Raw genomic sequence first — 25,429 nt, forward strand, 5'->3', positions numbered from 1 at the left:
TCTAGATCGTAATCACAAAGAGATAAAAATGATTAAAAATAATCGTTGCTTGACACTGTATAGATAGATGAGTACATAGCGGCTATGCTGGGAATACGAAGTTCTCAGGTTCGAAACTGGAAGTAAATGGTAGCAGGTAATTTTAATAATTAATTTCAACCTCACCCATGAAAAACATCTATCAGTGTGGTTGGGCGTAAGTGTCTAATAGAGAATTATGGAAATTTCATCCTGATTTTTTATTTGCATAATACTCTTTGTTATCACATTCTATATGAATGCAACTCATTTTATAAATCATTGAGGACATTAAGCTGTATAAACCTTCATGTGTGATTGTAAAGTTGATCATATATAAACTCAAAATGAAAAGCTAGATGATTGTATAATGCTTCTGATGAGATCAAAATTCGTCGTAAATCACATAGTTCTACTATACCGATTTGTTGTACGTATATGGCCTCCACTTTTGTTCACATAGAAGGGATCTGTGCATTTTATACAATCAATTTATATCGTTTAAGAGTATAGTTAATCAAATTGCAACTTACTAAAGTGAATCAAAATGTTGGCTGGGATGGCAACCCTGCGAACGGACAGCATGGAGTCAAGACGGATACAGGTGTGCACATTTTTTTTTCTGTGTGTGAGTGCGGTTGTCATTTTTCTTTGATGAAGCCTAAAAAACAAGAGGATATGAAGAAGAAAAGCACAAACAGTTGACGTAGCGGGCCTTTTTGTTGCCATAAGTTTCATTTCGGTTTGGCAATAGTTAATTTAATCGGGTTTTTTCGAGGTAAAAAGTGTCCATAAGTGTTCTAATCGATAGATCCGAAGTGAAGCTCGGCCTTTTCTCACTTTTCATCGTGCGCCAAAGAATCAGGATGCTCGTTTGGATGTTGATGTTTACTTCGAGGGCCCCGGCCGCCATGCTTAAATTTGCAAGTATAATATTAATACACTCAAAAGTGTAAAATGTTCCCACCTTCTCTCCATCTTGGCATGGGAGTGATCGTCTTGGCATGACTCAGGTATGTAAACTCTAGTACCCCGTTACCACCTCGAGTGAGTAAACACGATCTCTACATAAGGAAAAAATATTTAACTCTACGGCTATATGACACTAAAAGTAAAATCAGTGAACTAAATTATAAATCATAGCAATATAGCATAGTGCATCTTGCATTGGCCTGCTAAGCCAAACCAAATATTTCGATTTCGGATACTAATGAGACGAAGTCGAAACGCAAATTCCATAACGAACTAAATCTATCGCTTAAAAATAATGAACTACTAGTGCTAGAATCTAGTGCTTAATACTAGTTAACTAAATCTAGTGCTAATATATTTGCTAACTAAAGCTATCTGTTCAACGCAGTGCCTTTCTCTCTACAACCGTGTTTTTATTTCGTTTCCAGGCGTGATCATAATCTCAGAAATATCCAGTTGAACTAGATTCAACACACAATATTCCACGGCATCCCCAACGTACCTAAGGAAGAAATAAACAAAAAAGAAGACGGTTATCCTAGAGTCACTCATGAACACAAGAAGCGCCAATCATCCAACAGCGAAAATCAAAGCTCTAGCGATGAGGACATGGACGCAAACAAGAGCGAGAAAGAACACAAAACGAAATGAACAGCAAGCGGCAGTGGGTAAACCTCACCACCAAGAAACAAAGTTCACACAAGAAGCGGAAAGCAATGCGCCCAGGATAGACGACAAAAATAATATTCGATTATTAGTTTCTTTTTATCTATTTTGAATTGCAAATTGAAATGCATATTATTTTCAAAAAGGCGAATGACCTTTCAGGTTAAAGTCTTAATAAAAAATAATTATTAGATAAATAATAAGTAAGAACATATGCCTTTCTGGAAGACGGTTCGTCTGCTAGGCTTACACAGTTTAATCCAGCAGTGCAATGAAAACCGAATCAGTTCAGTTAGCCGTTAGGATTTCAGGGGGTTGATAGTGGAAGTAGAATCTACGATATACCGAAGCTGCATACTGTTCGGAAGCTAGCTCTTCCACCCCAATCTGTTCCAGTTGAATAGATAGACAGCAAACCGTTCGGTAATCAATTCAGTAAAACAATTTGGTACCGAACTCTCCGCAATCCGTTCTATCCAAACGTCAAAAAACACTGGTCAGTCAGCAGTTTCCTCTGAAAATGGCGACTTGACAGATGATTTGCTGTACCCGTTTTGTAAGTTTTTGACGAAGTTCGGTAACGTTGGTACAATTTTGCCGAACAACCAGTCAGTATTTTACTGGATAATGTTTATGTACCGAAAAAAACAGAAGAGCTGATAAATTCAGTGAAAAATATTGCGGGTTTCAGTAAATTATTCGAAAAATTACTGAAAATCGCTAACAAATGAAACAAATTTTTAAACAATTTGCTGACAGCTCCTTAAAAATATCACTTTACTGAGCAAGTCATCAAAAAAAATTACTGAACAAGTTTGGGCTGGGTTAGTGTGTAGAGATATGGTATCAACGTTATATCACCACAGCTTTCATATTTGTCCATGCAACAGAGAAGCAGACGACAATCAAAACGTTTAACGATGGATAACAATGGATTAGCAACTGCACCGCCCTGCTTCACTCCATATATCGTCACAATCGAGTTGGACGCTTGTTTTAGATCTCTCTAACAGCATACGAATCAGCTTAAATTGTCAGAAAATCATGTTTAATATCTGCCACAGTTCGTTTCGTTTCACTGAATCGTACGCGGTCTTGAAATCCACAAACAGGTGAGGAGTTCGCAAGTTATATCGCTCAGATTTATCCACGATTTATCACAGTCCGTACTATGCTATATTTCTCCCTAAGGAAAAAATGGTGAAAATCTAGTGACAGACCACTTGTGATGAGTTTTTCAAAATCAGCGAGATTGAATGAATTTCTTTCCATCAAAATATAAATCCATAATGTACTTTGCGTTGCGTGTAAGACGTCAAAATCCTACAAAAAACTAACCCTATTCAATAACACGTCGAACAAGTTGGATCAACATAGGACGTTTGTTGAACAGACTTTTCTGATGCAAAAATGGAAATGGAATACATTTTATTCTAATTTGATGCAAATTTGTTATATATTCTTAGAGTGATCTGTCCCTAGATGAAAACCATTTTTTCTACACTAAGAAGGAAATTTGAATGTATAAAACCACATTTGCGCGGAAAGGACACAAAATTTATAATCAAATTATAGAATGGAATTTGCGTTTCGGTTCGTCTCACCAGAATCCGACACTAACTTAGTGACAGGACTAAGCTAGCGCCGGATTGACGCTATGTGCAGTGCATTGGCTTGCTAAGCCAAACGAAACGTTTCGATTTCACTTGTTCTCATCGGCTTAAAATGAGCTCCTTTTCTTGTGAGACATCACACTTGACGTACATAATTAGTTACTTTAAGTACCATTGAGTACCGTAAAGTACATTGAGTATCGCTAATAGTAAAAAGTACGTGCCAAATTTATTGTAATTTAATTACAGAAAAGAAACGCCTTCAGAAACTCCAGCAAAATCTTCTTTCAGCACCAGGGACTGCTCATTCAGGGAGCCATCCGCGCGAGTGCCGGAGGGTTAATCACCACCAATATTTACTTTAAATTCTTTAAGTACTTTGACATCGCCATTAATTAGAGTAAGTACAATAGAAGTATTTCTAAATATGTTCATTAATTTTTTTAATTACATCCAAAATACGTCGGTATTTTCAATACAATGCACTCAAACCTGCTAGTGCTTGCCCCTTGGGGTTTGCTCAGGTACACAAGTCGTGTCTCCGTTTTTTTTTTTTGAGCTAACGTCAATCCAGCGCTAGTTTAGTCCTGTCACCAAGTTAGTGTCAGATTCTGATGAGACAAAGTCGGGACGCTGATTCCATAACTAATCCGGTCCTTAGTTGATCATACTTTTCGAAACCCACTTTGAATTTTGCCGACAAAGGTGGCATCTTTTACATGTTCGAGCATAATCTATGTCTGACGCTTTTTTGCTCGTTAATCCCTCTCAGAACCAGCATAGAAAAAATGAGCTTGCTACTGAAAATGAATTTATACCGAAAACACCTGAATGAATACGCTGCACCTAGCGATTTTTTCTGAGCGCTGCATAGACCAAAGGCCCTATTCTCAAAGTTAGTCGCGTTAGCTATGATGTATTTATTGTATATATTTATGTATTTATATTGGACTTAATATTTTTTAACACCAAGGGGATATGAATCAAGATGTTTGAATGGAAAATAAAGCCTATTCAATTTCACAAAATAACTCATTTATCAGTTGACGTACAAACGTAAAAAAATAGTTTGATTACATATCTACATATTTTACATAGCTTCAGCTGCATCGGAAATGATCAAAATCGACACGTAACTTAATGACCATATTGGTTCTGACAGTATAACTGCTTTGGCCTTTAGGTTTTTTCTGCCCAAAGATAATGATTGATGTTGCCTTAAACCGGTCCGATCACTTACTCTATCTACAACAGTGAAAGTCCAATTTAGAATGGGCACACAAAAGAAAATTGGGAAGAATCGTACGTGATCAGACAATGCAATGCCAGTTGGTATCCGCCGAATTACAAATTGTTCATTGCGCGCCATACAATCCCCATGCGCAAGGATGTACCCAGCAGAAACCATTGCGCCGCTACCACAAAACACGTGATAAACTGCACGCGTTAAATTTAGCTTTGGGAGATTTATGCTCGCCCTTCTGGTTGCTCATCCTCTAGTCTCTCTTGCGCTCACAAAAATCATAACATTATGCTCTCTCCGCATGCTGATTCACCGGTCTCGCAGCGGTTTCTTCCAATGATGTCATCAGCCGACTCATATTTTAGTTAATATTTCGTCATCCTTGCGCACACCTATTGAAGTGGCTGTGCATAATGTTAATCATTGCATGTTGGTATTATAATCTAATAACCCATATTAAATGCCCATGCAGCTCCCAAAATTTGACGTCGAAATCATCATGTGCAGTTTGTTTACAAACTGCTTTTTCTCTGCGCGCTCATAAACGTAAACGCTGAGAGTGAAGCTCAGAAGCTTTTTGCTGCTAATGTCAAAAAAGCTCAACTGTGTGGCGTTTGGGCATTGTAAGCGACACCCTCACAAATACCCAGTGGATTTCCCGCATTACGGATGCTCTATAATTTATTGACATCAATAGCAATTAGTTTTCAAAAAATATCAATCAAATAGATATTGCACAATATTTCTAATTAATGAACAAATTACAACTAATTTTCTACAAGCAGTTATCTAAAAAAACCAGCGCACGATGCAGTTACCATTAAACGATTTAATTTATATTAGCTGTTCCAAGCGCAACCACAACCGTACGGCACGAGCTTGAGCAAAGCTTTCGCTAAAGTCACCTTGAGATGTCATTCTGGGTAACCTTTGGGCGAAAAAAAGAATTCGCACGGTGGTTATAACTCCAGACCGTCTCTCCAACTGTATCGCAGTCTTTCGCGAGATATCCGCTGGATAAAATTGATTATTAGTGAGCATCGGCCTGCTAGATCGATCGTGGTTCAATCTCTCGTTCAGTTCGTTCAGTTACACAGCTTGGAAGAGCTCGGCGCCTACCGACCACTACACAGGATCGCTTTTCTCAGTGCTGCTAGGATCAGTGTGATTAGTCTGTTACAGCATCGTCGACAGTGAGCAAGTGCATTTTTCGATTAGTTCTGAACCGCAGCGGACGCTTGTTCGGTTCAGCTTGATTGGTGAATAAAAGTGCCTGTATTCGCGAACAGAAGATTATAGTGATAGTGTGTGCTAAGAAGAGGAAGTAATAAAAAGTGGTCGTATCGTGATTACAGTACAATGGGTTCTAAATCTGGTCCAGTTCAACGGTTCATCCAACATGGAGCGCACAAGGGTAAAGGTATTGCCGTCTTTACCAGCGGTGGTGATTCCCAGGGTATGAACGCAGCTGTCCGTGCCGTCGTTCGTATGGGCATTTATGTTGGATGTAAGGTAAGACAACTCGTCTCATCTCCACTAGATATCTGTTCTAAAAATACTCCCTTTCAAGTGGGCAGAAAGTTGGATTGTACTCATTCAAGTTCCTTGCCGAGTCGAATGCCTTGCATTGGCCATCAATAAATGTCGTGACCATGGCAGTCAGTTATAATCGAGGGTTAACTAAATTTAATTCGTTCGCTAGAAAAACACTTTCACTCGAGGGCAAGCAGACAGGAAGGAATCAACAGCAGTAATGAATGGGTGTGTGACATTCGACTATGCCCATGCGTATTACAGCGCAATAAATGTTGATCTGTTGATTGTCAAAAGTTTTACTTGTCGATAGGCTGCATTGATATCACTAAAACGCTCCTTAGAATTGTCCAACCGCATAAGCATGATGCGTGGTCAGTTATCCAACACATGGAACGTGCTAAAAACGCACGCACGTTTAGACGTTGAACGAGCAGATGTTTTGTTTTTTTTTTATCGATGGATGTCCGCCACAAAGCGTGAAGATCGAAGAAAGGTCACGCGACTTCTGTTTCGGGTGACCATTATGGGAATGAATTTTCGAAAATTTAATTAAGGTGACAGTGTCTCGCCAACAAGGTCAAGTTTGTTGTATTTCTTTTTCAATAATATTAATGCAGGCTAAGAAAAAGAAAGAGAAGAACCGAAAGAACAAGCTGGTGGAAAATTTATTAAATTGTTTAAAGTGATCATTTGAACTTGCCTGGGTCGATTGATCAACCAATAAACTGTTTGGGTTGGCGCCGAGAAGATAGTAATGTATTGCAGCATCGGCATCGGAATTCATCGGTACCTCCTGCTAAATTGTTTAATTTGTATTTGGGATTGTTGCATCAGACAGTAAGCGCTTTTGGAGATGCATGAACAAAAGCGTTAACGCATCCAATATAGCAATAGATTATTATCTATTATTATTGAAATTTCGAGTAGTAATCGAATATCACCAAATGATCTTACACTTTCTTTGTATGTGATCAACGTATTGATTCCTGGTGAAAAAACCTGGAAAAGCAGAAAATTTAGCTTGATCTGGACATTCTAGGATTTTTAGGAAATTGGCAGAAAAACAGAAAAAGTTTTCAATAAGGCGTAAAATTATATATTTTTAAAATTTGAAAACCCCATATGGACCATGCATTTTTGATGGACGCGCACACAGATTTTTCTTCTAGAGAATATTAAACTTTATTCTCTCTGATGTGCACATTGTATCTAATCAGACAAGCAATCGCGTCGAATACCTATCGAATTCTCGGGATGACACTTCGCAGAAAAATGAGCACACTCACTCGTGCTTGAACGGAAGAGTCTATTCTGGAATAGCCAGGCATTACTTTCTATCATATTTGACTTACCTTTTTCAATTTGATTGATTTATTATAGTAGTTGTATTCCTTACTTAACTTACCAATTATTTGAAAGTGTACACAAATTGTATAAAATTTTATCTAAGTTATATACGCAAATTAATGACTTAAGTTTACGAAAGATCATAGCTTAGATGCAGTTAGGGGTCCATCAGAATCGCGTAGTTCGTGGTTGGCCCGGCTTCCCCCGCCAATGAAATGACGATTGTTTTTCATCAGTTGAAAAATTGATGAAAATCGGAATCTTTTTTAGACTGTGTCTAAGCAGAAGATAAGTTTGGAAGTAAAATTTATTGTCAATTTTCTTAGGGTAACGGTCCTTCCTGGGTTTGACGAGGAACCCCGGTAGTGGGACTCATTTAACCCGAAGCGTCCCAAGCTAAGGCTCCTAAAGATCGCAATGCTCTATTTTGACGGATCGGAATTAAGGCGGAGGTGTCTGATGATTATAGTTTTTTGTCGCAGTCTTTACATGTTCTCTGCTATCTGCTGGATGACGAGGCTATCACTACAAGGGTTTTTTACTAGTTCACTTGGATGTTTAGTCTTGTGGGTCCGACCAACAGTGAGACCTTGCAATGGTGGTGCCATGGCTTACAGTAAGACGAAGTTCGGTATCAATAGCAAAAATATCATATTCGTTGCCCATATTATCAACAGGTTATGGGACCAGCAGTTAACTAAAACTAGCCACCTGGACTATTGCAAAATAGTTGAACACTATCGTTCCGGTAGCAGCGGCATCCAGCAACCACCAACGTTACGGATAGAAACGACCAGCAAACTACATCGTTTCGGAGAGAAGCAACATCCGGTAAGGAACAAGCGTTTCGGAAAGAAACGGCATTCAACGAGCACCAGCGTTTCGGGAGCAAGCTGTGGATGAAAACCCAGGAGAAAGCTGGAGAATCTGTCGAGAGGACAAAAGAGGTGGTGGCTGCGAGAGGAGAACTCTCGAGCGCACCGTGCCGACGATGGCATACTTCGTTGGCGTTAACCGCGAATGTGTATTCGATGGTTCGAAGTTGCGGTCTCAGTGTAGAAATGCCGAGTGGAATTTCTTCTTATAAAGATGAAAATTCATCACATGTTGCTACGAACGCCCGAAGAAGAAGACTTCTACAAACCTGTAGTAGGTGCCTAGGAAGCGCTAGAAACTGTCAAGACGGCTAAGCTCAGAAAACGGCTTGATGACAATATCGAAGCATTGGACGAGATTGCAATGGTGGTCAACAATGATGTTTTGAATAAACTCATTGGGGTCAACTTTGCGAAAGGAGCTATGGACACTTTGGTCAGAACGTACCAAAAGTGCGGCGGTTATGGTCAATATTGCGAGACCGGTTGTATATCATCAAGCAGACATCACGAGAAATTGTCCATATTTTTTGACGAGTACGATCTGATTATTCATGAACTAGATCGTATGGGGTCAAAATGACAGCATCGGAAAAGGTTTATGCTCTACTGATCTCCATGCCAGACAAGTATCGACACGTCAAAGGTGCTCTGATGGAACTGAAGAATGAAGAACTGTATGCTAAGACGATCATGAAGAAATAAAGAATGTTTATCAACACTGAAGCTGGAGAACAGAACCAGGTAGAGACGAAAAACGTTGCGTTGTCTTCAAAGTTCAAACCAAGGAGAGAGGTAACCCGATGCTTCGGTTTTAATGAAACTGGGCATTCTAAGAACAAATGCTTGCTGATGAAAAAGTTCAACGCGAAGGAGAAATTTAAGAAGCAGCAAAAATGAAACCAAGAAAGAGTTTTGCGATGATGACTAAAGCCGATTGCGGTAAAAGAGCTAAATTCGTAATTGACTCGGGAGCCAGCGACCACAGGGTTAACGACGAGAAGCTGTTTGAAGACGTCCAAGAATTGGAGAAACTAATTACCATTTCGACGGCGAAAACTACAAAAATTGGAAAATGTGATTAAGTGTTGTGGATAACAATGCAATAACAGAATTAAAATTGTACAATTTTCTCTTTACTCCGGGTCTTGAAGAGAATCTCCTGTCGGTTAGAGGGGTTAACAAAAACGGTAAGGGGTTACTTTTATAGATAAAGAGGTTATTTTTGAATTCGAAAATGAAGTGATTGCTTCAGGATGGTTTATTCCACCTTGATCTATTTCTTAATTCAAACTTGGCGTTGTTTGGTAAGAAAGTGAGTTTGGAAACATGACATAAAAGACTTGGCCATATCAGTGATACAAGTTCAGAAAAACTAATTAAGAAATGAATGGCAATATTAGTGGACCAAATTTGTATGATGGTTGTAAGGCTTGCTACATCAAAATTTAAACAATTGAAGCTACCAAGATCAAAACGACCACTGGAACCCATAGTTTTGGACGTTTGTGGAAGCTGTAACAAAATTGGCTTTTAACCCTAAACTAATATGAATGAATAATAATCCCTAATCATTTATTTAGTGGAAAAGGCTAACAAGGGGAGATGAGATTATGAAAGGTGTGCACGCTTACCTAATAATCGCTGACGTCATCACAAGACCATGCAGGAAGCCAATGCGCACGTCGCCGGTGTGGCTTTCCGAAAATGGCGAGCTTCTCAAATTCGTCCGTGTCTCTGCGCCCCGTTTAGCAAAAGCCTGCTAGCTAGCAAGCCGTTTTCTATCGTCCGATGCGTTCCGTCCGACACTAGAATTCAGGTTCTGCTTCCACTGTGGCCGCACGCCGCCCACAAACGGATGTTTTGATTCCAAGCTGAGCTCCGTATGATGCAAGGCCTTCCATGTTTGGGGCCAATGGGAAGAGGCACTGTCTGAGTTTTCGACTGTTTAACCTCACTTTAACCCCTGAAGCAGCCAGCAGCGTAATCACTCCAAAACGACCACGCGGAATGCCATGAAAAGAAACACTACTCGGCTCGCCTTCTCTTGCGGGTGCGATTACCACCTTTACTGGCCAGAGGAGTATCAAAACCTGATCGCGTAAAATTTCACGCCCAGTAACTGCTCTTCCAGTACACACTAATCTCTTATTCCTCCCTTTTAACATTTAAATTACACATTTTACTGTAACAAAGCATGGAGCAGGAAACCTACGATGAGTATCGTTACTTTGTAACCCTTATAGACGATTATAAGCACTTTATCGTGGTTTACCCCATGAAACAAAAATCGGATGTTTTTGAGAATTTTGATGAGTTTGATGATGTGGCCACAGCATTTTTCGAAAGATATATTTCAATGCTAAGGTGTGATAATGGAGGCGAATATACAAGCAACGATTTTCAAGCAAGAGAAATGGAATTAGAATGACGTCCACAGTTCCATACCGCAACAAAATGGAGTTAGTGAACGTATGAGCAGATCTTTAATGGAAAAGATCATAGCTTTGCTTTACGACAGTGGATTAGGGAAAGACATATGGGGAGAAGCAGTAACATATCTAAACAATGTCTCCAACAAGTGGGATAGAAGAGAACAAAATTCCGAATGAAAAATGGCTCAATAAGCGACCAAACTTAAACCATTTAAGAGTGTTTGGGTATTCAAACAAGTACCTAAAGAGAGTCGTTAAAATTAAATTTCAAAACGAAACCCAATGTATTTGTGGGGTACGCAAATAATAGTTTTAGATTAAGGAACAAGGATAATAGTTCAATAGAAATTGGCAGAAATGTATATACAACATGAAGACTGCATACTCATCGTAACAGAGCAAGATTCATCTCAAGAATCAGTTGGTGAAACTGATTATAAAAGTACAAATGGAAATCCAACAGACGAAAGAGAGGACGACGGCGATGGTCAATCATTGCGTCGAAGCAAGGGGAGGAAGATATCGGGTTGCTATTCAGATTATACAGCAAAAACAGCAAAAATTTTCAACGAACAGAGCTTGAGCTTGTGCGACCACCCCTGGCTGCTACTCCGTTATCGATCTGGACTAGCTGAAAGTTGCACAGGGAATCAGTAGATAATTATGCTTGAAAGTAGCGAAACATCTTTCAATGTGCAACTCCTGGTAATCCTACAGTGTTTATTGATCAATACCGGCGCCGGCCAGACCCGAACGTAGATCGCGGAAGGAAAGGGAAGGAATGGTTAGTCCGATACTTGCTTTTGCTAGAGGCCGTATATACTACTGCGCACTCCACAAGTATCACGGGAGGAGGATATTTGTTAGTAACTTTAGAAGCTGGATTCTACTTCTTCTTGACCGACGCCAGAGAGGTGACTCCACTATCTGGACGAAATATCGATCCATCAACTTGTAACCTGGCGGGGTCGTTACTCCCAGCACTTATGAGACCCCCCTCTACACTTCTCAGAGAAGGCTTGCGATCGCGAACTATTGCCAAGAAAACGCTTGTTTGATCTTCAAGTAAAAACCCACTATATTTCCGGATATCGATGTCACTTTTTATTCTTCTGTTGGTTGAGCACTTTTCCCACTTTCTTAAGCTACTCCTACCTCGGGTGCCGATGGTGGCACTACACCTGCTGTTGTTTCGGGGCCCCTTCTGCTACTGCTGCTTCGCCGTAGTGCTCAGTGGTGTTCACAGTTTCCGTCATAGCTCGCGGGGCGGCCACGGAATCTACGTTGGTTGTTAACGGCGTCTCGTTGCCTGCAAAAGGACCTTGGTAACCCTGCTGTGCTGGCCTGAATGTGGTAACGTATCTAGGCAGCTTTTAGGAGGCCGATAGGAATGGCGTCGGCCTTGACTCCGCGATGGCGGTCGCAACTATATCGCGCTTTTATGATGGTTGACGGGTCGGGAAACTCCGGCAATATAGCGCGCTCTGGAGGTTTCCTAGGGTAAAACCGAAGGGTCCTGTTGGAACAGTTGGGGTAGGACTTTAAATATTGCAGTGGGTACGGTCGGGTTGGTATGGGAAGTTCTACTTGGGAGGGCCATTACCTGGTTGTCTTCTCCTTATTAGCTTCCTCTTTCGTCACTTAAATGCAATCACTGCTCAAAAATTTATCTTCCACTTAAACTTTTCGTACCGCTTTGCTAGGTGGTTACCAGGCTAATGGCGTTTTAGTCCTGGTCGTTCACCTCGAACCTCGACCGTTGACCACATATTCCGCCCCATTCTGTCCTTATAGTTGTGTGGTTATCGCCACACAACTATAAGGACACCAACGGCTTTACTTCCCTTCCGAAGGAAGACGTGACCACAGATTTTTTCACCTCAGAAAAATCTCAACGACCTCGGCTGGAATTGAACCCAGGCCAACTGGAATGAGTGCCGGTCACGCTTACCACTCAACCACCGGCGCCGTCTGCAAAGATTTTTAACGAACAGATTCGGCAAACTATTGAGAAATTAAAGAAAGTTTCTTATTGGCAAGAAGCATGCTATTCAAGAAGAGTTTGATGCATAATAACCGAGTGAGCTAAATTTGTTTAAGAATTTATTGTATTTATATATTCTGAAAAGTAGTTTTTATGTCTTTTTAAGAAGAGATTACAAAAGTAAATTTCACTCAAAAGGTCTCTTCCCTACTTCATAAAAAAAATTTCAAGTAAAAAATAAATAACCAAATAAATAAAAATTCGCAAGTCGTTTGCCAAAAGGAGTAAAACCAAATACAAATATGTATTAATATATATTTGTGTTTGGTAAAACTATCAACGGATAAAACACTTTGATATCAACATGATATGGGGTGGGTGCGTATAAGATTTCTGGTGATTTTTTGCGTGTGAGGATTTTCTAACTTTAAACGCAAGCCCTCACGCGATCCTTAAACACGCGCTGTGAAGCCCTAATAAATAGATTTATACACGCCAGTACACACTACACGCGATCAAACACGTTAGCGTATAAACGCTCCTGCCCTTTGCAATAATACAAATCTGGCCAAAAACACGAATATACAATCGAGACCATTCATCCTCGGACCTAGCCCCTAGGCCCAGTCCTCGAGATGGATCATTTTCACAAAAAACAACGTACAAGGTACGTTACAAACGTAGAACTTGTCATAATAATGATCACGATGGTTCTGTGTTGCCATAGCTGGGAGTTTGCTGAGACTCGGTTGATGGTAGTTCGGCGAAGTTTTGTTGCGTTTCGATTATCAAATTTCGATGTGAACGGAACCTGCCCAGAGGCCTTGTGGTATCAGGCCAACAATTGAGCAACTGGCTTCCTGCTCCCATGTTGTAGGAGGCAACTACGAACAGGAGTCCCTTAGTCAAGGTGTAGCTCCGTTCCGAGAACTGGATGACTGGAGGGTCTAAAATATGCCAGTCGTGCACAGAGCATGTTGGGCTTTGCCCTTATTACGTTATGCAAATCTCTGACACAGTGGACCATTATTTTCTTCGCAAATCGCCGGAATCAAATGTTTGCCTGATATGGTTCGCTACATACGTTTAGATCCCAACTTGCTTGGTGTCCTCGAGTTGTTGTGCAACATATGATGAAAATGAAATGTATAGTTCTGTAACCAACAATGGTTAGTAAAGTACAAATCAAACTCCAGCATAAACGTACAGCAACTATGAATCTATCTATCTATCTCGACTTATGCAGGAAGGCAATGCTTCTATAGCATTGGTTCAAGAATCGTATTTCCATCAAGGAATCTTCTATATTTGAAAATTACTTAACACTGGCTTCATTGCTTACAACAAGACAGGCATGATCAAGGATTTTTTATTCTCAGGTGATGCGATTCTCAAAAACGCCGATCAGCCATGTTGGTTTAAAAAACGACAGCTACCAACATTGTTTACTAGTTCTCTCCATATGTTTGCTTGGATTTCAGTGGGCAAACAAAGTTATTCGCTGTCATTTTTCTTCCCCGCAGTCTGCTGCACGCTTACCTCACTCCTCACCTAGTTACTGCCAAAGACGAATCACCTTAGAACTCTAAGCACCTTGGGCATGATACTCTACGGAGTGTCCGGTCTGCAAGAGAAATTGTCCTAATGTGGAGAAATGTCAGTGGCTCACTGAGCTTGGATACAACAGTGAAAGAGTTCGGTTTATTGCCGGAAGTGCCTACGGAAACAAAGGACCAAATCAAAGCAAGCTTGCGCTACAAAGGGTTGCACTTTCAAATATCACCAACTGCTTCACAGCAATCAACGTGAAGGAGCTCTGCGTTCCGGTAGTAGGGAGTCGAATTCAGCCACGGTGGCCTAAAACATCATCAGAAGACCACGAACAAGGATCTGTCCGGAGTTGAATCCATCAAAACTATCGCAATTCTCGACGATGACTCATCACTAACTCTAGTGGACGCATCGTTAGTGTAAAAAGTGAAGCTACAAAGGAAGCCGGGACCGTTATGCCTCAAATGGACAGGCCATAAGCGGCGGATGAAAGGTTGGACATCGAAGTCTCTGGAACGGGAGAGATTCGGAAGAACTATCGCCTCGCAGGAGCACATACTGTTACTAGCTTGGATCTGTTCCATCAAACGGAGGACGCGGAGAAGATGAGCAAAAAATATCCCCATTTACGAGGAATCCTCATCGAATTGAACAGAAATGTACTGCCTTTGATCGGAATCAATAACGCCAACCTGACATCCCCAGTCAATGGAAAGGACGAAGAGCTGCAAGGTCCCCAAAAACGAGTGGCATTTCCCGCTGTTTCCAGTATTGAACCCGAATAAACCTGAGAAAGTGAGAATTGTGTGGGACGCGGCTGCAAAAACTAATACATAGTGTTTCGCTGAACTCGATGCTGTTGACATGGCCAGATTTACTGACGCCTATGGACTACGTGCTTTTTTGTTTCCGAGTGATGTAAAAGAGATGTACTTGCAAATGGTACTGTCCAAGAAAGATCAGCACTGCTTAAGCCGCACTACGTAGACGATATGCTGGTGAGGGTCGAATCTGAAGAGAAGGCAATCTAGCTAGCAATGAATGTGAAATTCGTGCACACTCAGGCTGGCTTCGACATGCAAAACTGGATTTCGAACTCCACTGCAGTTATGAAAGCGATGGAGGAGAATAACACGGACGAAACATCGCAGCCTCTGCTCCCTAGCGACCGAGAAGGTTTTAGGAATGTGGTACGGCTTCAGATACCGTCGCCTTCAAACTTTCAGCGAAGCATGATCGGAACTTACATGATTGGATACGGAAACCTACGAAGCGAGAGGTGCTTAGAACGATTAGGATTGATATCCAACCTGATGTGCCAGGCAATATGGCGATTCGGCTGGGATGAAGTAATACTAGGTGATGGATGGATAGATTCTACCCAAGTCACATGCTATTAGCATAACTCGCTGTTACCGTTCTGCAACATTGGAGTAAAACTATCTGACAGAATCACAAATTCACTATCGTTAAGCGTTCATCAGCAGTTTTCCTGGGGTGACTCGAAGGACGTCTTATGCTGGATCCGGCCAGACCTTCGCCTATATTTGCAATTCGTGGTCTTTCGTGGCAGTGAAGTCTTGGAATCAACTAACTAACTGGAGATTCAAGTGCCATTCTCATATATTGGCATTGACTACTTTGGCCCAATGTTAGTAGCTGTTGGGCATCAAACTGAAAAGCGATGTGCTTATAACGTGCTTAACTATACGGGCGGTACACACAGAAATCGTGCATAATGGCGTGGTAAAATTGTACGGCAAAGCGTACCAATAATGATCTTTAGTGATCGTCAGTCCAAATACTGAATAGATCTATGCTATATTTCACCCTATATTTTTCTGGTGACGATGGGTGTGAGACTACCTGCCGGAGTTAACCAAGCGCTCGAAGTAATTCAACGAGGTCAAGCCGATTAACGGGCAAAGATGGACAGGCAAGGTCAGCTACTGTAAAGACACAGGCCAGGATCTACGAGCAACCGACGACACGACTCGTAGTCCTAGATGTTCGACGCGATGAGCAGTAAGACAGGGATCTGTCGTATCCCGGGAAGTGTCACGACCACTCGGTCGTTGGATCTCGCCATCTATAGTGACCGTTCATTAATCATTTATTTTTACCATTTTAGTGTTTTGTTTTATCTGCCACCAATTTTTTATTCAGAAAAGCAGATAACCCACCCGATACACGTGTTTTGACACTTCACGTGGCTTTCGATCCTTTATTTCCTCTTTCTATGAATTTACACACCTCCGTTCCAGTTTTAATAATTCATAAATAATAATGCTGTGTTCTCTCTCCTTCTTCCAGGTATTCTTTATCCGCGAGGGTTACCAGGGAATGGTTGACGGCGGTGACAACATCGTAGAGGCCAACTGGTCATCGGTATCTAGTATTATTCACCGCGGTGGTACGGTTATCGGCTCCGCCCGCTGTAAGGATTTCCGCGAGCGCGAGGGACGCCTGAAAGCTGCGTATAATCTGGTCAGTCGTGGCATCACCAATCTGGTGGTGATTGGAGGTGACGGTTCGCTAACCGGTGCCAACCTGTTTCGTCTGGAATGGGCAAGCCTGTTGGATGAGCTGCTGGCGGCCGGTAGAATAACACAGGAACAGAGACTTAAATATAAGGTCCTGCACATTGCCGGTATGGTCGGATCGATCGATAACGATTTCTGCGGCACGGATATGACCATCGGTACCGATTCGGCACTGCATCGTATCATCGAGGCTATTGATGCTATCGTTAGTACTGCTTACTCGCATCAGAGAACCTTCATCATGGAGGTCATGGGCAGACATTGTGGGTAAGTTTATCGTTTTGTGCTAGCCATGTATCGTAGTTTAAAAAATGCAGCCAATTTGGACATTGAACGGTTATTCAGCCCCATCAAAATTCGTCAGGACTAGGCACACATTGTAAACTTCGAACTAGCTTGAAAATAACAGACAAACTCTTTCCCTCTCCGACGAATGTTCTGATCCGTAGATATCTTGCCGTCGTTGCTGGTGTGGTTTCCGAGGCTGATTATGTTTTCATTCCAGAATCACCTCCCCCACACGACTGGGAGGCGAAGATATGCTCCAAACTAGAACAGGCAAGAATTTAAATGTTGTTAGGTAACCCAAAATTTGACTCCAGTCTTTACCCCTCTCAATGTCTGTCCCACCCTTGCCGACCATATCGTTTCACTGTTATAATCTTCCTATTTTTTCCGCTGAGTTATATGTTACTTGCTAAAATGGTTCTACTCATTATGTATCACACGACAAGCAAATGTAACCTACTGTAGGTATACGACACTAGCAGGCAAAAACAAAAAGTTCGGCGAAGCGTAACTAAACTAAGAACGACTGACTCAAAATTCAATCCTCGCATTAATTATCAGAAAAAACCAACAAACCAAAACTGCATTGCATTCCAATCACTTACAGTTATCTAGCCGTAGTCGCCGGTCTATGCGCGGAGGCTGATTACATTTTCATCCCAGAAAATCCACCCAAACCCGATTGGCCCGAAAGACTTTGCAACCAGTTGTCACAGGCAAGAAAATTCTGCTCACAGCACGTTCTTTCACTTCTGCGCTATTCGATATGATTGGATTATGATTCGTCTTACAATACTTTTGTTTGAATTTCTTTGAGCTATCATACAACTGCCGTCGCCACGGTATCACTTTCATCTGTTTGGCAAATAGCGCCGATTTCGCTTATCTCGGCTCACCTCACCATAATCATCGATTATCACTCGTCATCTGCTGCATCCGCGCTCGCCACTCATTTGCGTTTGAAATGTTGTGTTTTAGTTTTGCAAATTGATACTAGGTAATACACACCACACTTAGATGATCGGTGGAGAGTGAAAATTGTACTTTAGTAGTTCAATGATTGATAGATAGTGTTTGTGTGTATTTGTTCTGTTCTATCGAGCAACGTTCGAGGCATTGGTCTAGCACGGTTGGGGTTTGTTTGACATTTGTTGATTATAACTTGTAATCATCCGTGAGGTAACATCTCACGTGTGCCGTGATCCGTCGGGTAAAAAATAATCATAGCAAGTTACAGGAGCTGATTAATTTGCGTCGAATGTTAGCTAATAGTCTGCAGTGATTTTAGTAGGAAATTTTGTATGTAGTTCAAATGATAATTTATAACATAACATAGCTTCAACGAATAGAAGAAACACATCACAGAAAACAGGCTTCCATGTTCGAACGAATAAGCTAAAAAAACTTGCGTCAACAATTGAAAGAAATGCCGTCACAACACTATCGTTGCCATACCAGTACATACAAGACTAGACCTAACTATGTTGACTATTCTGCATAGTAATGAATTCGGTCTAAATCAGTTGCACACCTGGCGGCAAATTGCGAACTAGCACAGATCGTTACGTTTTGCAAAATTTAATCATTCGAAATCAACGTCTGTTCTCTGTGAACACATGTTAATGATGAATTATCTAGTCGATATGGGATGGATAATTGTGTACCAGAAACGAAGGTATGAAACGGTGCGACACCATCACCAACTGATTGCCGAGAAACGTTCAGCTCGATGCACTGCAACTGCATGCTACTATTGTGTAATCATTATTAGAATAGGTTGAAATTCTCCGTTCTATACTCGTTGAGCGTTGATTGGCTTATAGAAATGCAATTTACAATTTTATTTTCATTGCCTTACATTTTTCAACCAACATGGCATCTACATCACCAATAAGCACACATACAGACAGCGAACATTGGCACATCCTCTGCATTTTCGACACGAGTGCATTTACTTCTTGGTCTTTGACTCTTTAAACGACTGTATTTTTCCGAGAAAAAAAACTTTGGGACGGCTTAGTGCACATAGCGTAAATGGATAGCGCAACGATCCTATTGACACTATCCTAATTAACATAATATAATTATTCATGTAATAATAGTGAAGCAACCCACTTAAAAATTTAAATGACACTTGTTGTTATAATTCTGAGTAAGTAGAATCGTTGCATTAGTCATGCTATGGTCATCTAAGCGAAGAATCGTATGAGAAGATTCTAGTGCTAAGATTTAACGTTTGTTTTTATGAAGAAATCCATCCTTAGAAACACAAACTTTCATAAACAATTTTGAGAATTTTCGGATACCTTTTCCATTCGACCTCAATGACAATGAGAGTTTTTTATTCACTTTCTCCTCTGATAATTACTACGCCATTATAACACTTTCCAATAATCTAGTACGTATAAGAAAATGACGGTTGTAGCTAGCATATAATGTAAAAGTGAAGAGTGCAAGTGTTTGAGCAACCGAGTTATCAAGACACAGTTGAGCAATTTTGTAAACGAAAAAGCAGTTTTTTTGCTACCGTTGGCTAAATTTTCATGATAATTAATCAGCGTGTTCACACCATTATTAGAAGTATCCTAATCTGTCCTTATAAGCATATTTGTCCGTCCCATGTTCTATGGGATTCCCTATATACATGGGACAATCATGCGTAGAACAGCAGTAATGATCTTTCATGAAGATTTAGTCATCGGTTTTCTCGGGATTTAATAAGTAGCTAATTTTTACAGATACCTCAATAGAGGGTAAACGGAATAGAAAGTAAACAAGAAATTTTCATTTTCACTTTGTTCTATCCGAACAACTATGCGTGAGTAAATCTAAAATACTTGTTTAAAAGATCCTATGTCTCTGTTTACTTTCCTTTCCGTTAATATCTTGGTCGCTTTCACGGTTGCTCCTAAACTTTCTTAATATGCGAGTTAATACCATCGTCTTTCGATATGTACTGGGAAAGTAATGAACATTGGGGTCAAAAGAGAGTGTTAACAATAGGAGGTTCCCATAAATAGGCCTTGATCCTTTTTTTGATTTTCTCGGGATTTGTTATTCAAAAATGAAGCCGCAACTTAAAGACGTGCCTTAAATTAGCAACGTAAAAGTATGAGCCTAAATCATATCTTCTCCAACCTGTTTACACAATACACTTTCAATAAAAACAGTCTTTTCACGTACCATCGTGCACGTTAATCAGTGTTCAGTTGAATCAGCGCTTTTAGAATATCAACTAAAAATATCAATCATTTTTCGGCTAGATAATAACTGTTATAGATACAGTCGACTTCAAGATAAATTTTAAAAACTGGTTTTTCCGGTTCTGTTTTATCCCAGTTTTTACCTAATATAAAGACATGCTTACGGTTCAAATGGTATTTAACCCTCAAAGAGGCAAGGGGTCTCAGAGGCTTGGCTAGTTACAGTTCTCTAGCTTCGATGAACTTGTAATTTGAAATACAAATGAGCGAGCGTTTTCGGGCTTTCGATTCTCTCACTGATAAAACGACAAAAAAGAATCTTCCGATTTCGTTGGATCTTAGAAGCGATGCTTCTTGAAGTCACAATTTTAGCTTGCCTTTTTGAGGGTTAACTACACATACGATATACCGCAAATATGAGCTTTTTTCCAATAGCTTTAATTAACTGTTTTCAAGTATTTGCAAAATTTGAAAAAATAAGCTCAAAATTCAGTCTAATGGGTGTATTAACAACTAAATTCGGTTTCAACTTTCTGAGTCATTTACTATTATGGGCAGTCATTTTTCTATCGCATTTTTTAATTTAGCAACGTTCTTTGCTGAATTCAAAGAAATGCGATAGAAAAATGTCTATCCATACAGTTTAAACCAGATCGACAATAGTTTTTAATATCCTTATAGACCGGTACCGGTTATTTAGTAATTACATTTGTTTGTACATTTGTTGCTCTTGCTCCTGAACAATTAGATATAATATATTCCCACATATAATTCATCATAGTAACCCATTCATTATGAGAATCCTCAGAAAATTATGATCATCTTCAGTAAAATCAATACTGGATCTTCTAAGAGAATTTAGCATTACTTCGTCTGTGCATCGTATTTCAATAATAACAAAACTGATTTCTAAATAAAAATATATTATGTTCCTAGTTACTTGTCCCTTGAATACAGCCAGATATTTCTAGATTCCTACAAGATCTCTAGCCTTTTATTTCAACTAGGATCTGGTTTTGCTTGTAAAAAAATTATTTGGGAACAAATTATTTCTATTTCTAGATATATAAAAGTCAATGTTTGTATGTATGAACTCCCAAACGACTTAACCGATTGCCGTAAAAAAATTATGCACAGTAGGCATTTATTATGTGCTATTGGTTGTCAGATGGCACTTCAGAACAAATTGTGTTTTTCTCCTAGTTTCTAGATCCAATTTTATTAGGCTTTTCATCTGTTGACGTTAATGAGAATTCATCATTCTGACAACTTAACGAGATGTGTCAAACTTTGAAATATCTCATAAAAAACTACATGGGGCAGCCCTATGGGGTTGCACGAACTGGAGATGTAGGACCACAGACTAGTGGTAGGACTACACTACTTAATGTAAAATATTTATTTTCTTAGTACATTTATTATAGCCGTAAGCAGAAAGCCGTACCAACAGTTTTTAAACCGGACTAACTTTTAAACCGGCCTTAAATATTTGGTAAGCTTTAATCAAACGATGCTGTCATTTATATGGCTGCGTTCTGATCTGCGTTACACGTCAATGTTAAAAAACAACAAATTCAAGTTAAAGAAAATGAGTAAATTAGACAACATGGTGAAGTGTTTTTCTTTCCGATATTTTCCTGCAGTAATATAGCTTTTCTTCGTCAAATGTCTCGTTCCATAGCGCTTGAGTACAATTTTTGTCAACTTGTAGCCAATATGTTTCTGAACTTAGAACTTTAACGTGTTGGATAGTTGAAAGTGGGCCGATGATGTACAGCACTTTGTAGTGACAATATTAAATACACAAAAGAAAATAAATTGGTATACATATGCATGTTTTTATTCAGTTTGAATAGGCGCTCGTAGAGTTAGAGGTGGTGGTTGTAATTGGTGCTATGATAGTTATTTCTCGACAAACATATGATTACGGGTTAAAAGCCAACTGTCAAAACTCTCTTTGAACAATCTATTACCTATCAGTAGGTAATTATAATTTGCTGTCCTTATTTTACGGCCGGAAAACAAGGGAGAGGGAATGATTTTTTTTACTCAAAACAATGGGAATTTCTCATTATTTTTGGGTAAATTTGGACTCCCTCTCTTTTGTTGGAGGAAGTAGGATGCGCAGATTTAAGATTACCTACTGCTAGGAAAGGCAAGTTTTCTGTGTAACGCGGATAAATATACACGGTAAAAAAACTTTACTTATTGTATTCAAATTGCCCATTTTCGGAAATTATTCGAGCTGTCAAAAAATGGGTATTTTTTGCTACTAACAATGAGTGCTCTTTATCCATTTCACAACTTCTCGATGAAGTAATGTCCATTGACATTTTGATCTTAATAATGAGTGAAAAATCATTAAAAATTATTTTAAGCGAGTTAACCTGCAAACTAAGGTTCGTAGCGGAACCTGCAAATTATCGGCCTGCATCTGAATCCGTGGCGTAAACGGAACATTTCGGCAACGCTCATAAAACAACGGCTGTTTAGACTACTGAGGATGTTGCAAATATGCGCCAGTTCGAGTTTTTAGAGCAGCCAAAAGATCCAGCCATCAAAAATATATCCAGTTGGCGGTTTTATTTTGTTAAGTAGTTAAGGAAACAATAATGTTAAATTAATGTTATTTTATGTTTTTTTTTTAATTTAGAAATAATGTTATTGGCAGTATTTTTAATTCGCCATTTTCATGAATGGATATTTTTTACGCATTTTGTTGTAACAGTTCTACGAAAAATAAAGGGTCAAACATACCCAGGTTGACGTACAAGATCTGTATTCATTTATGGGTACGGACTCTTTACCCAGTTAATGGGTTATTCCACTTTTATTGAAAATGCGTATTTTCTATGCATTAATTAGTACTTCATTTTATCAGTGTAGTTCGTCAGTGCTTGTCTTTCCTACCTGATAAACTGGCTTATTTATTGCCATCTTTATTGCGAGCAAAGAGAGCCATATTTATCCAGAAGAAAGCCGAAGAGAGGATTGAAAATAACGAAATGTATGCAAGAGAAGCATGACAAATTTTTGCATATTTTTGTCTTCTTCCGGTAACATGATGCTGCCATTTGCATTGCTGCGTTCTGGTCAGCAATACACGGCAATGTTAAAAAACTGTACAGTGAAGTTAATTTAAAATTCACTGTTTATGCCATTTATTAGTCTATGTATTTATGTTTTTAAGACGATTTTGAAATTCTCGATTTAGCTTAAGGGCATCATCATCACCACTGTAGAGCACGAAAAAATAGGCTTATTTCCAGAATTTTTTATTGCTCAATAAAAATGTCAATTGACAGCTTTTTGAATGGGATTTATAACATAAGTATTGAATCAAACAAAATGATTTTTTCGAGCAATTTCATCACAAGATGGCGGCTCTGAAACTTTTTTACCATATGCGCGTTTTTTAAAAGGGGTCCACGGCCGTGATTTTTCACCTAGTACCAAAAACTAAAGTTTTTCTGATTCCTTATGTCAATAGCGACGTACGTAGGATTTTTTCGATATTTTAATTTTACGCGGAATTGAGTGGAAAAACGTCGAAAAAGTCATAAAAATAAAGCTTACATCTTTTGAAATATTTGTATCAGTTGTCCATGGAATAGAAATCTAACATTTTAGCCTGGTGGGGCTTATTATACCATCCTACCCACCTTCTCTACTAACCGTGCATATGGAAGACCTACTTTGCTGAAAATGAAGTAATCCAAATTATCAGCACGATTACCCAATCAAGCATGAAATACCAAAAGTCCAGTAATTTTAATTAATACATATTACAATTAGTTACTTCCTATTGTCTGCGATCTGTCTGATAATGAATTGACCATTATAAATTTACAAAATGAATCTGATCCTGGATGCAGACAGTGAATCTTTAGGATCTCGACGAAATCCGGTGTAAATCATATCTCAAAATTTCATGGACCAATCGTTTTGAATTTTGCACAGTTTTTCTTCTTCACATCAATGCCCAGGCTGCAAGACCTGTTTGCAAACTGCTTATTATTATTATTTTACAATAACATGTTAATCGTTGTTTTAGCAATAATCGGACTTTGATTTTAATGTGCTACGAAAAAATCGAAAATCGACCAAAAAATAAAAGCTCCCTTAATTACTTGTGAAATGCTGTGAACTGTGCAATCATCTCAACGTTTGGTCCTAAGACATGACAATAGAGGGGGTCGTTTTTGTTCCAATTTTACGTCAGAATGTTCCAACTCCTGATTGGTTGATTCTGACTTTTTGCACCGTGTGCAATGTTACTGCAGGGATAGCTAAATGATGTTTGGCAGTGTTGCTATATTTATAGAAAAATAATGTAATTACTTTTGACAAATAATATTATTATCGTAAAAAAGAGTAAAAATGAATAAATGAATCTAAAATTTGTCAGAAAATGGTTTCATCAAACCTTACTAAACACCCATGACACGGAAAAACGGTGCCCTTTATTATTATAATGAATTCAAGATACAAAATACTGCAGGCATAAAATAAATGAACAAGAATCCATTTTCATTTAAAAAAATAGCAACACTGTTCGGAAGATTTCGGCAGGGTGGAAATCTGCGAAAAGAAGAATGTCGAATGAAAAACAAGAAACCGATTGTCACGTCTTGTCTTAGGTTTGGTCCAGTAGATTTTGAGTTATAGTGTATATCGCAAAACAAGTTTTCGATGTGACGCCTGACTGAAAAGACAAACAATCTTTGTATCGAAAGTACCTGCCGATAATATTTTACACCCCCCCCCCCTTAAGTTCCGACACGATTTAGGAGATTTTTCCGTATTCAAGTTTTTGCTGTTCTATCATTAAGAATTAAACCAAAATTTGTATTTCAGCGGAAATGAAAATCGTTCAAGATAGGCTAGAAAAGTATAAATTATGAAACAATATAAGCAAGCTCCGATAACATTTAAATAACGATCAAAATGAGAATATTTGTAGCAGCTTGTTTGCCGTCATATTTAAAAGTGTTACTTAGGCTATTGCGCATTTTGCACCTAACAAGACTCCTGCGTGGAAAATATTTGCACAGTGCATTCCCCTCACTACACATATACATATGCCTTCTGTATTCTCGTACCCTATCTGACAGTTCGTTTTGTTTTGTGGTTGCAATTTGCTGCTGCTAAACTG

At 39.3% G+C, this 25,429-nt stretch overlaps 1 protein-coding gene across 3 annotated transcripts in view; it reads left to right on the forward strand.

The window, feature by feature from the left end:
* Positions 1-5,424: 5,424 nt before the first annotated feature.
* LOC131693412 (ATP-dependent 6-phosphofructokinase) overlaps positions 5,425-25,429 on the forward strand; it is a 38,951-nt gene continuing 18,946 nt past the window's right edge. Inside the window, exons 1-3 of one of the 3 annotated variants that reach the window (XM_058981197.1) lie at positions 5,425-6,024; positions 16,554-17,050; positions 17,233-17,341. In XM_058981197.1, coding sequence (XP_058837180.1) covers positions 5,872-6,024; positions 16,554-17,050; positions 17,233-17,341 — 759 coding nt within the window. In that variant the 5' untranslated portion in view covers positions 5,425-5,871. Of the gene's footprint in view, positions 6,025-16,553; positions 17,051-17,232; positions 17,342-17,678; positions 17,788-25,429 lie in introns of all 3 variants that reach the window. The other 2 variants (XM_058981196.1, XM_058981198.1) reach the window with 2 other exon arrangements.

The sequence above is a fragment of the Topomyia yanbarensis genome, chromosome 3 (genome assembly GCF_030247195.1).
Source record: "Topomyia yanbarensis strain Yona2022 chromosome 3, ASM3024719v1, whole genome shotgun sequence".
In the NCBI taxonomy this organism is placed as follows: Eukaryota; Metazoa; Arthropoda; class Insecta; order Diptera; family Culicidae; genus Topomyia; species Topomyia yanbarensis.